The sequence below is a fragment of the Salvelinus namaycush genome, chromosome 8, assembly GCF_016432855.1.
Source record: "Salvelinus namaycush isolate Seneca chromosome 8, SaNama_1.0, whole genome shotgun sequence".
In the NCBI taxonomy this organism is placed as follows: domain Eukaryota; kingdom Metazoa; phylum Chordata; class Actinopteri; order Salmoniformes; family Salmonidae; genus Salvelinus; species Salvelinus namaycush.
The window spans coordinates 35,249,717-35,264,245 of NC_052314.1; the positions used below are offsets into that span (position 1 = coordinate 35,249,717).

The following is a 14,529-nucleotide window of genomic DNA, read 5'->3' on the forward strand; positions in this document are numbered from 1 at the left end:
AAAGGTGTTTGGTGGGGTTGAGGTCAGGGCTCTGTGCAGGCCAGTCAAGTTCTTCCACACTGATCTCGACAAACCATTTCTGTATGGACCTCGCTTTGTGCACAGGGGCATTGTCATCCTGAAACGATTGCCACAAAGTTGGAAGCACTGAATTGTTTAGAATGTCATTGTGTATGGTGTAGCATTAAGATTTCTCTTCACTGGAACTAAGGGGCCTAGCTCGAACCATGCAAAACAGCCCAAGACCATTATTCCTCCTTCACCAAATGTTTACAGTTAGCACTATGCATTGGGACAGGTAACGTTCTCCTGGCATCCGCCAAACCCAGATTCGTCAGTCGGACTGCCAGATGGTGAAGCGTGAATCATCACTCCAGAGAATGCGTTTCTACTGCTCCAGAGTCCATTGGCGGCGAGCTTTACACCACTCCGGCCGATGCTTGACATTGCTCATGGTGATCTTAGGCTTGCAGACAGAACACTGCGTGGGTGGTGGCTGTCGTATGTAGTGGAGTCAGAGTATAAACAGCGCTAATGCTAAGGGTAACAGTGGTTTCCGGGGCTCCGTGAGTATGGGGGGTTATTGTGCTCTCTGTAATGCTCTTCACCTTGAGCTACAGAGCTGCATCACTCATCTCTGGGATCGAGTTAGTTACACATCGCTACAGACATGGACACTTGGACACAGCTGTCAGACAGCTGTTAGCCTATACGGAGACAGGAAGTCAAGTGTCTGTCTGTGAATTTGGTTAGGGCTCGGAGTGCATAGGCCTACTGTATGTAAAGTGAGTCTGTAATTCAGTACATGGATGACACCAGTCACTCAGATGCACTTATGGCATTATTTAAAGAAATCATTGAATATCAAATGCACACACTCAGCAGCAGCAGCTGTCTCCTGTCCCCTGTCTTATGAGCTCAGCCACTCTACGCACCTGGCAGCCATTTACACTCCTAGACCACATCCCCGCTACCCTCAGCCCCCCCCCCCCCCCCCCACACACACCAAACCCAAAACCAGTGCTTACCAAAAGCATCCCTCAACAGCAGCACCCACTGCCCCAATCCCACCAAGACCACATCCACCTAGCTACACCTGAGGCCAGTATCTCTCAAACCTTTCCTCCACCAGCCCCACTCACTCCTCACATCAATCATCGTCATTAAATAAAGGTTACATATTTTTATTTTAAAACATTTTTAATCATCAAACGCGCACACACACACACTAATTATTATCCAGTGTTGTAGCTAGCAGAATGGACCTTGAGACCTATTGTCAGAGTCACGCGTGACAGGGCAAGCCTATAGCTCTTCGATTTATTGGTAACTGTTGTAGTTTTCCTCTCATGTCTGGTATAGTGGAATGTTCCAGAACGTGAAGGATCGGAAGCTCATTCTAGTGTGTTTTTATGACTCTAATAATTACCTGTGAAAATACCCTAAAATGTGTTTTCCTTTTGTTTGAAACCCAATTAATCACATTGTTGTGTGTGGTTGGTTGGTTTGTAGCGTAGCAGCGAGCAGGGCAGCGCTAGCAGTCAGTTGCTTCTGTATGTCTAAAAGCTCCCATTTTATTTGTCTGTTATCTCAATCGATTTCTGCCCAATTCAATTACAAACTGTTGCTTTTAGTTCCTGAACAATAAACACCCCGCCAACGAGAAATACAATTAGCAGCAATTGTGTTTGTAGGAAAATAACGTTGTCAATCGGTTAAATGATTAGAAGGCCAGGACACACTGACTGGTGCAGATCTTCACTGTGCAGTCTTAGGGTATTTATTAGGCAGTGTTAGGGTATTAAGAAAAAACATGAAGGGGCAATTTCAAACTCGCCTGAATCTCTGTATTCATATCAACAGCCTGGTAATTCTGTCATTTGAACAGCTCAATGTAAATAAAAGATAAGGAAACATGGACAAGAAGGAGAGAGAGAAAGCAGCTCCATATACTAAAAGTATGTGGACACCTGCTCGTCGAACATCTCATTCTAAAATCATGGTCATTAATATGGAGTTTGTCCCCCTTTGCTGCTATAACAGCCTCCCCTCTTCTGGGATGGCTTTCCACTAGATGTTGGACCGTTGCTGCTGGGACTTGCTTCCATTTAGCCACACGCATTAGTGAGGTCGGGCACTGATGTTGGACGATTAGGCCTGGCTCGCAGTCGTCGTTCCAATTCATCCCAAAGGTGTTAGATGGGGTTGAGGTCAGGGCTCTGTGCAGGCCAGTCAAGTTCTTCCACACCAACCTGAAGCGTGATTCATCACTCCAGAGAACGCATTTCCACTGCTCCAGAGACCAATGGCAGCGAGCGTTACACCATTCCAACGTCACTTGGCATTGTGCATGGTGGTCTTAGGCTTGTGTGCTGCTGCCCGGCCATGTAAACCCATTTCATGAAGCTCCTGACGAACAGTTCTTGTGCTGACGTTGCTTCCAGAGGAGTTTAGATCTCGGTAGTGAGTGGCAACCGAGGACAGATTATTTTTACGCGCTACATGCTTCAGCACACGGCAGTCCCGTTCAGTGAGCTTGTGTGGCCTACCACTTCGCAGCTGAGCCGTTGTTGCTCCTCGACTTTTCCACTTCACAATAACAGCACTTACAGTTGACCGGGACAGCTCTAGCAGGGCTGACATTTGACAAACTGACTTGTTGGAAAGTGGCATCCTATGACGGTGCCACTTTGAAAGTCAATGAGCTTTTCAGTAAGGCCGTTCTACTTCCAATGTTTGACTATGAGGATTGCATGGCTGTGTGCTCGATTTTATATACCTGTTAGCAACGGGCTGAAATAGCCGAATCCACTCATTTGAAGGGGTACACATACTTTTGTGTAAATATAGTGTATGTAGAGTGTGTTAGTCCTTTACAGGATCACTGGATATGTATCTTCTGTGTGTGTGTTTAAACAGAAAGCAGTGTGTGTGTGGTCGGGGTTGCGACCCAGTGGGGAACAGGAAGTCGTGCGACCTGCAGGGTAGAGAAGGAAGTGAGCTGCACCGCGCTGACAGAAGACACACAGGGTCTTCAACATACACACACACACACACACACACAGACATGCATACACACACTCACAGAAGGAATTAACTTTCTAATCTTACACATTAAACACACAACACACAAGATACTTTGTAACACACTCTGTGTATGGCCATACCCTATAAACACACACACACACACACACACACGCACACAATGGGCACACAGACACACACTCTGCACATATGGAGCTGCTTTCTCTCTCATTCTTGTCCATGTTTTCCTATCTTTCTTTTTATAGAGAGAGGGATGAGAGCTGCTGCTGTTGATCCAGGTGTCGGGTGAACCCTTTCCCATGGTGTTCTGTGTGTGTGTGTGCGGTTGTGTGTATGCCTAAATATGTACTTCCAAACATATGTGTTTCTACTTACTGTGCGTCTATATATGCATGTGTTTGAAAAACCGTGTCTGGTCTGTCTGACTCACCTTGTAGACTTTCCTCACATTTGGAGATGGAAAGGTTTGATCTCCTGTACAGTAAGCCTGCTGCCCAAGCAGTCTGGGGGTTTCACCAAAGCTCATAGACCGCAACATACACAAGAGAATGAGTTTGTGACTCACTGTGTGTGAGTGTGTGTGTGTCATATGTTCTGGATTCTTCTCAATGCGTTTACAATAAGGATCTGTAGGCGTGCTATTTAAGCTCTAGCGGTGTTGTTGTATTAGTGCTTTACCCTGAGTTTCTATCATAGTCTTATCAGTGCAGGTTTCATTTTCATGTCAAAGACCAAAGGTCACGGGGCTGACCTTTCACCCTGTCCAGGTTTTCTTTACCAAACCTCTCCCAGTGCCCCACAGGAGTGCACTATAAGCCAAGTGCACTGGAAGCAAGGGTGCAAGATAACCGTGCCATCAGCATAAGAGTGCCAGTCAGCCAGTCATCCCCTTGCTGCAGGACCACTGTAGCTCTCTATCACCATCTAGTGGAGAGCAGTGAGCGGCCTGATCAGGCCAGAGTAATCTGACCCAGATCCGAACAGACATCACTGTGCCCAGTGTGGCCCGGCTAAACCCAGTTCACCTCTGCCCTGTACAAACCCACTGCCCTCTCTTCAGCTCCCCTTTGCTCGCTTGTCCTCTCCTCATCCTCCCCCTTTACTTTTCTCTTTCACCCTGAAACAACGGGGCAGTCTGTTACTGGCCAGGGGAGAGGTGGATCAGAAGACAAATAAAGAACGGAGGAGAGGAGCAAGGGAGGGATTGTTTGGTGTGAAAGCCTGCTGAGATTATTGAGGAATGGGGAGTTATTATGAAAAAGGTTTATTTAATCTCTCAAGTATGTGTTCCTGTGGGTTTATTTCTCTTTTCTCTCTCCCCCTTTCCTTCTATCTTTCCATCTCAGTGGGCTTGGGGGCCATAGCCCTGGATCTAGAGGGGGACCCTCGCCCGTCGGCTTTCAGTAGGATCAGGGACACAGCTCCTCTGAATAAGGGGGGCATCTTGCATACCCCTCGCCACAACAGTGAGTAACCCTACTATATTACAGTACAGTATAACCATATACACTCTACCAGACATTTTCAACCTGGGAGTTTTGAAAGGGTTGTGGACATGTTTCCCCCAAAAACATCAGCACTGTGTACATTTGTAAAGTTTAATTGTGAACTATTCTATATTTTTATGTACAACACTATATTACTCAGCTACTTTCGCTTGTCTGTCTATAACCGGTCTGTCTCCTGTCTGTGTGTTGCAGCCTGGCATTATGAGACACCCCAGCAGGTGCAGTTTGTGGAGAAGCTCTCGGACGTGGTGATTGGCCAGCTGCCCAACTTCTGGAAGCTCTGGATCTCCTACGTCAACGGCAGCCTCTTCAGCGAGGTACATAAAACAGATAGTGATTGGGTGTCATGAATGTAATGATCCAACACAGCATATTTTCACTGTTGTCAAACGTGTGCTTTTATCAGACTGGAGAGAAATCTGGCCAGGTTGAAAAGTCAAAGAAGAATGCCAGGCAGAGACAGAACGACTTTAAGGTGAGTTGTGTTGGATATACTTTTAGATGCACTTTTTACAACCATAAGAATGCCCTCTCATCAGTGTCTACAGTTTTCAGAGCTAAAGCAAAATGGGCAGTGCCTTGTAATGGGTCCAAAGTGGTACTGTTGTATTGTTATTGGACTCTAGTCTGTTTCTGTGTGTCTGTATAGAAAATGATAGAGGAGGTGACTCATCGCTTGGTGAAGCTGGTGAGAGGTGCTCTGCTCCCCTCCACCCTGACAGAGCTGGAGCTGAGATTGTACGGTGGCTGGGAGAATAAGACTGAGCTCACTGGACCCTGGCTCACTCAGGTCATACACACCGTCAGGTATGGACATGTCACTGTAGTGCAGGGTTCCCCAACTGGCGGCCTGCGCACTGAATTTGGCTCGTGGGTGGTTTTATTTGGCCCCACAAATTCTCTTGAGAATTATTATTTTTTATTGTTGGACATAAGACTCTAAAAACAGCAGGAAATGAGCTCCAAGTGATTTTAATTTTGGAAATCTGTTCCAAAGTATTCCCACGCATATTAGAGAAACACAGTTGAAGTCAGAAGTTTACATACACCTATCTATATATATATATATACTGCTCAAAAAAATAAAGGGAACACTAAAATAACACATCCTAGATCTGAATGAATGAAATATTCTTATTAAATACTTTTTTCTTTACATAGTTGAATGTGCTGACAACAAAATCAAATTATCAATGGAAATCAAATTTATCAACCCATGGAGGTCTGGATTTGGAGTCACACTCAAAATTAAAGTGGAAAACCACACTACAGGCTGATCCAACTTTGATGTAATGTCCTTAAAACAAGTCAAAATGAGGCTCAGTAGTGTGTGTGGCCTCCACGTGCCTGTATGACCTCCCTACAATGCCTGTGCATGCTCCTGATGAGGTGGCGGATGGTCTCCTGAGGGATCTCCTCCCAGACCTGGACTAAAGCATCCGCCAACTCCTGGACAGTCTGTGGTGCAACGTGGCGTTGGTGGATGGAGCGAGACATGATGTCCCAGATGTGCTCAATTGGATTCAGGTCTAGGGAACGGACGGGCCAGTCCACAGCATCAATGCCTTCCTCTTGCAGGAACTGCTGACACACTCCAGCCACATGAGGTCTAGCATTGTCTTGCATTAGGAGGAACCCAGGGCCAACCGCACCAGCATATGGTCTCACAAGGGGTGTGAGGATCTCATCTCGGTACCTAATAGCAGTCAGGCTACCTCTGGTGAGCACATGGAGGGCTGTGCGGCCCCCCAAAGAAATGCCACCCCACACCATGACTGACCCACCGCCAAACCGGTCATGCTGGAGGATGTTGCAGGCAGCAGAACGTTCTCCATGGCGTCTCCAGACTCTGTCACGTCTGTCACATGTGCGTGTGAACCTGCTTTCATCTGTGAAGAGCACAGGGCGCCAGTGGCGAATTTGCCAATCTTGGTGTTCTCTGGCAAATGCCAAACGTCCTGCGCGGTGTTGGGCTGTAAGCACAACCCCCACCTGTGGACGTCGGGCCCTCATACCACCCTCATGGAGTCTGTTTCTGACCGTTTAAGCAGACACATGCACATTTGTGGCCTGCTGGAGGTCATTTTGCAGGGCTCTGGCTGTGCTCCTCCTTGCACAAAGGCGGAGGTAGCGGTCCTGCTGCTGGGTTGTTGCCCTCCTACGGCCTCCTCCACGTCTCCTGATGTACTGGCCTGTCTCCTGGTAGCGCCTCCATGCTCTGGACACTACGCTGACAGACACAGCAAACCTTCTTGCCACAGCTCGCATTGATGTGCCATCCTGGATGAGCTGCACTACCTGAGCCACTTGTGTGGGTTGTAGACTCCGTCTCATACTACCACTAGAGTGAAAGCACCGCCAGCATTCAAAAGTGACGAAAACATCAGCCAGGAAGCATAGGAACTGAGAAGTGGTCTGTGGTCACCACCTGCAGAACCACTCCTTTATTGGGGGTGTCTTGCTAATTGCCTATAATTTCCACCTGTTGTCTATTCCATTTGCACAACAGCATGTGAAATGTATTGTCAATCAGTGTTGCTTCCTAAGTGGACAGTTTGATTTCACAGAAGTGTGATTGACTTGGAGTTACATTGTGTTGTTTAAGTGTTCCCTTTATTTTTTTGAGCAGTGTATATATATATATATAACAGTTCTTCACAATTCCTGACATTTAATCCAGTTAGGATCACCACTTTATTTTAAGAATGTGAAATGTCAGAATAATAGCAGAGAGAATGATTTATTTCAGCTTTTATTTCTTTCATCACATTCCCAGTGGGTCAGAAGTTTATATACACTAAATTAGTATTTGGTAGCATTGCCTTTAAATTGTTTAACTTGTGTCAAATGTTTTGGGTAGCCTTCCACAAGCTTCCCACATTGTTGGGTGAATTTTGGCCCATTCCTCCTGACAGAGCTGGTGTAACTGAGTCAGGTTTGTAGGCCTCCTTGCTCGCTCACGCTTTTTCAGTTCTGCCCACAAATTTTCTATAGGATTGAGGTCAGGGCTTTGTGATGGCCACTCCAATACATTGACTTTGTTGTTCTTAAGTCATTTTGCCACAACTTTGTAAGTATGCTTGGGGTCATTGTCCATTTGGAAGACCCATTTGCGACCAAGCTTTATCTTCCTGACTGATGTCTTGAGATGTTGCTTCAATATATCCACATAATTTTCCTCCCTCATGATGCCATCTATTTTGTGAAGTGCACCAGTCACTCCTGCAGCAAAGTACCCCCACAACATGATGCTGCCACCCCTGTGCTTCACGGTTGGGATGGTGTTCTTCGGCTTGCAAGCGTCCCCCTTTTTCCTCCAAACATAACAATGGTCATTATGGCCAAACAGTTACATTTTTGTTTCATCAGACCAGAGGACATTGCTCTAAAAAGTACGATCTTTGTCCCCATGTGCAGTTGCAAACCGTAGTCTGGCTTTTTTATGGCGGTTTGGGGGCGCAGTGTCTTCTTCCTTGCTGAGCGGCCTTTCATGTTATGACGATATAGGACTTGTTTTACTGTGGATATAGATACTTGTGTACCTGTTTCCTCCAGCATCTTCACAAGCTCCTATGCTGTTGTTCTGGGATTGATTTGCACTTTTCGCACCAAAGTACGTTCATCTCTAGGAGACCGAACGTGTCTCCTTCCAGAGCGGTATGACAGCTGCGTGGTCCCATGGTGTTTATACTTGCATACTATTGTTTGTACAGATGAACGTGGTACCTTCAGATGTTTGGAAATTGCTCCCAAGGATGAACCAGACTTGTGGAGGTCTACAATTTTTTTTCTGAGGTCTTGGCTGATTTCTTTTGATTTTCCCATGATGTCAAGCAGAGTTGTTGGAAAAATTCCTTGTGTCATGCATGAAGTAGATGTCCTAACCAACTTGCCAAAACTATAGTTTGTTAACAAGAAATTTGTGGAGTGGTTGAAAAACGAGTTTTAATGACTCCAACCTAAGTGTATGTAAACTTCCAACTTCAACTGTTTATACAAATGTAAGCAAGGTTTGAATTGATTATGTTTTAGTCAAATATTGTATCTGTTTTGCATTCTTGCGGTCAATTTGCAGTTTGCAGTCTACAAATGATTAGTAATTATGTTTCACCCCCCCAACCGTCCACTCAAGATAAAATCGTCCCACGGCTGAATCTAATTGATGATCCCTGATGTGTGTGTGTGTGTGTGTGTGTGTGTGTGTGTGTGTGTCAATGAAGGTATACCCCATATTCCTGACCCCCAATCCCTCCTCCACTTTCCCCCTCTCACTCTCTCTCTCTATTTCCTGCCTTCTATTTCTCCCTCATTTCTTACCCTCCTCTCTCCCCTCTTTTCTCCCACGTCTTCAGAATAATTTTTGAGGCTCTGGTAGCTCTCGAGATCCCCAATGATCTACTGCAGGTGATCCAGGATCTATTGTTGGAGCTGAGACACCACTGTCTACTGGTCACCCTGCACCACACCGCAGAGGGTGAGGAAAGGGAGGATGGAGATGTGGGAGGGAGGGAAGAGAGTGAATGAGGAGGGGATCTACTGTTGGAGCTGAGACACCACTGTTGACTGGTCACCCTGCACCACACCACAGAGTGGAAGTGAGGGAGGGAGGGACTGAGAAGGGGGATCTACTGTCGGAGCTGAGACATCAAATTCTACAGGTCATCCTACCCTCTGCACCCTGGAGAGAGGGGGAGGAGGAAGGATAGAGATGTAGCGAGGTTGGGGGATAGGGGAGAGGAGAAATGGAAGGGGTGAGTTATGTGAGGTTAGAGAAAGTGTTTGTGTTCAGTGAAAGGCGGTTTGTGGTTAACAAGTTTGGTTGTTCTGACAGTGGTCCTAGTTCTATAGAACATCTGGGTTGATAGTAACAACTAAAGGTGGTTTTGAAAGGTAGTTATACACTAGTTTAGAGGGTCATTTCACTTTCTACTGCAGTCTTCCTCCAAACAACTCTCACAGTCCTATTTAAAATGTAATGTGAACTGGTCATGACCATTCAGTTGTTAGCCCTCTACTACCTAGTAGATCAAAAATAATGTCAAGAGTAGCCTCTAATCATTCATGTTTTTGTATGTGCTTTGTCAGATGTCAAAAGGGTTGCAGAGAAAGAGGACTGGGTCGTAGACAATGAAGGAATCACCAGCCTGGTAAAGCTATAGTTACTATAATATCCACTCCACTTAGTGATAATCATGATTTATTATGGTAAGATACAGTATGATATCAAATATGACGTGGTGTAATCTACAGTGCATTCGCAAAGTATTCAGTCCCCCTTGACTTTTTCCACATTTTGTTACATTGCAGTCTTCTTCTAAAATATATACACTACCGTTCAAAAGTTCGGGGTCACTTAGAAATGTCCTTGTTTTTGAAAGAAAGGCACTTTTTTTTGTCCATTAACATAACATCAAATTGATCAGAAATACAGTGTAGTCATTGTCAATGTTGTAAATGACTATTGTAGCTCGAAACGGCTGATTTTTAATGGAATATCTACATAGTCGTACAGAGGCCCATTATCAGCAACCATCACTGTGTTCCAATGGCACGTTGTGTTAGCTAATCCTAGATTATCATTTTAAAAGGCAAATTGATTATTAGAAAAATGTTTTGCAATTAGGTTAGCACAGCTGAGAAATGTTGTTCTGATTTAAAGAAGCAATAAAACTGGCCGCCTTTAGACTAGTTGAGTATCTGGAGCATCAGCATTTGTGGGTTTGATTATAGGCTCAAAATGGCCAGAAACAAATAACTTTCTTCTGAAACTCGTCAGTCTATTTTTGTTCTGAGAAATGAAGGCTATTCCATGTGAGAAATTTCCAACAAACTGAAGATCTCGTGCGACGCTGTGTACTACTACCTTCACAGAACAGCGCAAACTGGCTCTAGCCGGAATAGAAAGAGGAGTGGGAGGCCCTGGTGCACAACTGAACTAGAGGACAAGTTCAGTAGAGTGTCTAGTTTGAGAAACAGACGCCTCACAAGTCCTCAACTGGCAGCTTCATTAAATAGTACCCGCAAAACACCAGTCTCAATGTCAACAGTGAAGAGGCGACTCTGGGATGCTGGCCTTCTAGGCAGAGTTGCAAAGAAAAAGCCATATCTCAGACTGGCCAATAAAAAGAAAAGATTAAGATGGGCAAAAGAATAGACACTGGACAGTGGAAGATTGGAAAAAAGTGTTATGGACAGGCAAATCTAAGTTTGAGGTGTTCAAATCACAAAGAAGAACATTCGTGAGATGCTGAAAAAATGAAAAGATGCTGGAGGAGTGCTTGACGCCATCTGTCAAGCATGGTGGAGTTAATGTGATGGTCTGGGGGTGCTTTGGTGGTGGTAAAGTGGGAGATTTGTACAGGATAAAAGGGATCTTGAAGAAGGAAGGCTATCACTCCATTTTGCAATGCCTTGCCATACCCGGTGGACAGTGCTTAATTGGAGCCAATTTCCTCCTACAACAGGACAATGACCCAAAGCACAGCTCCAAACTATGCAAGAACTATTTAGGGAAGAAGCAGTCAGCTGGTATTCTGTCTATAATGGAGTGGCCAGCACAGTCACCGGATCTCAACCCTATTGAGCTGTTGTGGGAGCAGCTTGACCGTATGGCACGTAAGAAGTGCCCATCAAGCCAATCCAACTTGTGGGAGGTGTTTCAGGAAGATTGGGGGGAAATCTCTTCAGATTACCTCAACAAATTGACAACTAAAATGTTGAAGGACTGCAAGGCTGTAATTGCTGCAAATGGAGGATTCTTTGACAAAAGCAGAGTTTGAAGGACATAATTATTCTTTCAATTAAAAATCATTATTTATAACCTTGTCAACGTCTTGACTATATTTCTTATTCATTTTGCAACTCATTTCATGTATGTTTTCATGAAAAACATTTCTAAGTGAACCCAAACTTTTGAACGGTAGTGTATGTGTGTATGTATATATTTTTTTTTTTCTCATCAATCTGCACACAATATTGACAAAGCATTTCGTTTTTTTGGAAATTTTTGCAAATGTTTTATAGATAAAAAACATAAGTATTCAGACCATTTACTCAGTACGTTGTTGAAGCACCTTTGGCAGCGATTACAGCCTTGATTCTTCTTGGGTATGACGCTACAAGCTTGTCACACCTGTATTTGGGGAGTTTCTCCCATTCTTCTCACCAGATCCTCTCAAGCTCTGTCAGGTTGGATGGGGAGCGTCGCTGCACAGCTATTTTCAGCTTTATCCAGAGATGTTCGATCGAGTTCAAGTTCGGTCTCAGGCTGGGCCTCTCATGGACATTTATAGACTAGTCCCGACGCCACTTCTATGTTTTCTTAGCTGTGTGCTTAGGGTTGTTGTCCTGTTGGAAGGTGAACCTTTGCCCCAGTCTGAGGTCCTCAGCGCTCTGGAGCAGGTTTTCATCAAGGATCTACCTGTACTTTGTTCTGTTCATCATTCCCTTGATCCTGACTAGTCTCCCAGTCCTTGCGACTGAAAACATCCCCACTGCGTGATGCTGCCACCACCATGCTTCACCGTAGGAATGGTGCCAGGTTTCCACCAGACGTGACGCTTGGCATTCAGGCCAAAGAGTTCAATCTTGGTTTCATCAGACCACAGAATCTTGTTTCTCATGGTCTGAGAGTCTTTAGGTGCCTTTTGGCAAACTCCAAGCAGACTGTTGTGTCTTTTACTGAGGAGTGGTTTCCGTCTGGCCACTCTACCATAAAGGCCTGATTGGTAGAGTGCTGCAGAGATGGTTGTCCTGAAAGGTTCTCCCATCTCCACAAAGGAACTTTAGAGCTCTGTAAGAGTGACCATCGGGAAGAGCTGCTCTAGGAAGAGTCTTGGTGGTTCCAAACTTCTTCCATTTAAGAATGATGGAGGCCACTGTGTTCTTGGGGACCTTCAATGCTGCGGAAATGTTTTGGTACCCTTCCCCAGATCTTTGCCTCCACTCAATCCTGTCTTGGAGCTCTACAGACTTTCTTCGACCTCATGGCTTGCTTTTTGCTCTGAAAGGGAAAGGGGGTTACCTAGTCAGTTGTACAACTGAATGCCTTCAACTGAAATGTGTCTTCCGCATTTAACCCAACCCCTCTGAACCAGAGAGGTGCGGGGGGCTGCCTTTATCGACATCCACGTCTTTGGCGCCTGGGGAACAGTGGGTTAACTGACATGCACTTCCAAGTGTGGGACCTTATATAGACAGGTGTGTGCCTTTCCAAATCATGTCCAATCAATTGAATTTACCACAGACTCCAATTACGTTGTAGAAACATCTCAAGGATGATCAATGGGAACAGGATGCACCTGAGCTCAATTTCGCGTCTCATAGCAAAGTGTCTGAATACTTATGTAAATAAGGTATTTTAATTGTTTTATTTTTAATACATTTGCAAACATTTCTAAAAAAACAGTTTTGCTTTGTCATTATGGGGTATTGTGTGTAGTGAAAAAAATATAATTGTATCAGTTTTAGAATAAGGCTGTAACGTAACAAAATGTGGAAAATGTCAAGGGTTCTGAATACTTTCTGAATACACTGTATGTATTCGATCTGTGTGTTGTGAGTAGCCGGCCCAGTTTGAGCAGTGCATGGTGCAGATGCTGCAGTCACTCAAAGAACCCATGGAGACCAAACCTGGGGAGGTCAATGTAAGGAACCCACACACATTACACTATCACAGAATCTCATTCATCTATGTGAACTACAGGTAACTGCCAAAATTAGGGAAATGCCAACATAAAGTGTTTCAACGGGGTGTTGGTCCAACACGAGCCACCAGATCAGCTTCACTGCACCTTGGCATAGATTCTCAGGCTTCGCTCCATAATCTCCTTTAAGTGTTCAATTCGGTTGAGATTTTGTGAATGAGACACACACACACACACACACACACACACACACACCCTTTAAACCCCCTATGCTCCTTTGAGACCCCTCTTTCAGAGTCACTGAGATTTCTTCTAGCCATGGTAGCCAAAATAATGGGCAACTGGACATTTGTATACATGACCCCTAAGCGTGATGGGATATTAATTGCTTAATTAATCCACACACCTGTGTGGATGCACCTGCTTTCAATATACGTTGTATCCCTCATTTACTCAAGTGTTTTCTTTATTTTGGTAGTTACCTGGATATGTTGTTGTATTGGACCACGTTACAGAGTGATAGTTGTTTTATGCGGTTGAGTGTCCTGTCTCACCTTGCTCTCCTCTCCTGTCTTCAGATCCTCCAGTTGGATCAGGACCAGGCCTCAGAGCTCTGTGTGGACATCATAAAGGTACTGTACAGTCACTACAGACTAGGTTTTACAGTATATTTTACCACAATAATACGGAGTAGAGATTCATCTCAGCATCGTTCAACATAGGAATCCCTTCAATTTACTGGTAGTTTAGCATGAAGGTACGGTGTGACTGTCACTAGAGAATAAGTTTACTGTATATTTCACTCTGTCTACACTGAAGGGACTCCTACAGGTCACAGGTCGTCTATAAGCTACAATGCAGAAGTCCGGTAGGCATTTAGGGACAGTTTCCAGGATACAGATTAAAACTAGTCCTGGACTTTCAATGGAGAATTTCCACTGAGATTAGTCTATCTATGTCTGTGAAACTGGCCCTTAGATTATTGTAGACTTTTTACCTTTGTAGGATGAAGGGGCCAGGAAGCTCTGTGAGAGGATCATGAAGGTAGGGTACAAAGTAGAGTCAAGGAGTACATCATATTTCACCATACTAGTAGTTTACTGTAGGTCTTCAGTGCACAAATTCGGTTAACATTCAGTAGACATGTAGATGTTACTTTCCGAGCAGGTTCGAGAGCAAGTGGAAAAGCTCTGGAAGGACATCAATAAGGTATGGTACAGAGTAGATAAGAGACTAGGATTACACTCATTACACCAAAGGAATCACTACAGATTTTAGGTAGTTTTACTGTAGGTTTACAGTGCAATCCATTCACCCCATTCAGAATATAG

The 14,529-nt window shown here is 44.7% G+C and overlaps 1 protein-coding gene across 5 annotated transcripts in view; it reads left to right on the plus strand.

The window, feature by feature from the left end:
- The window catches only part of LOC120052634 (exocyst complex component 2-like), an 88,815-nt gene that overhangs the window by 54,480 nt on the left and 19,806 nt on the right, over positions 1–14,529 (plus strand). For 3 of the 5 annotated variants that reach the window (XM_038999668.1, XM_038999666.1, XM_038999667.1), the window contains exons 12-21: positions 4,392–4,511; positions 4,746–4,870; positions 4,960–5,028; positions 5,203–5,360; positions 8,906–9,027; positions 9,639–9,700; positions 13,118–13,198; positions 13,777–13,830; positions 14,204–14,242; positions 14,366–14,407. In XM_038999668.1, coding sequence (XP_038855596.1) covers positions 4,392–4,511; positions 4,746–4,870; positions 4,960–5,028; positions 5,203–5,360; positions 8,906–9,027; positions 9,639–9,700; positions 13,118–13,198; positions 13,777–13,830; positions 14,204–14,242; positions 14,366–14,407 — 872 coding nt within the window. The remainder of the gene's footprint in view (positions 1–4,391; positions 4,512–4,745; positions 4,871–4,959; positions 5,029–5,202; positions 5,361–8,905; positions 9,028–9,638; positions 9,701–13,117; positions 13,199–13,776; positions 13,831–14,203; positions 14,243–14,365; positions 14,408–14,529) is intronic. The other 2 variants (XM_038999669.1, XM_038999670.1) reach the window with 2 other exon arrangements.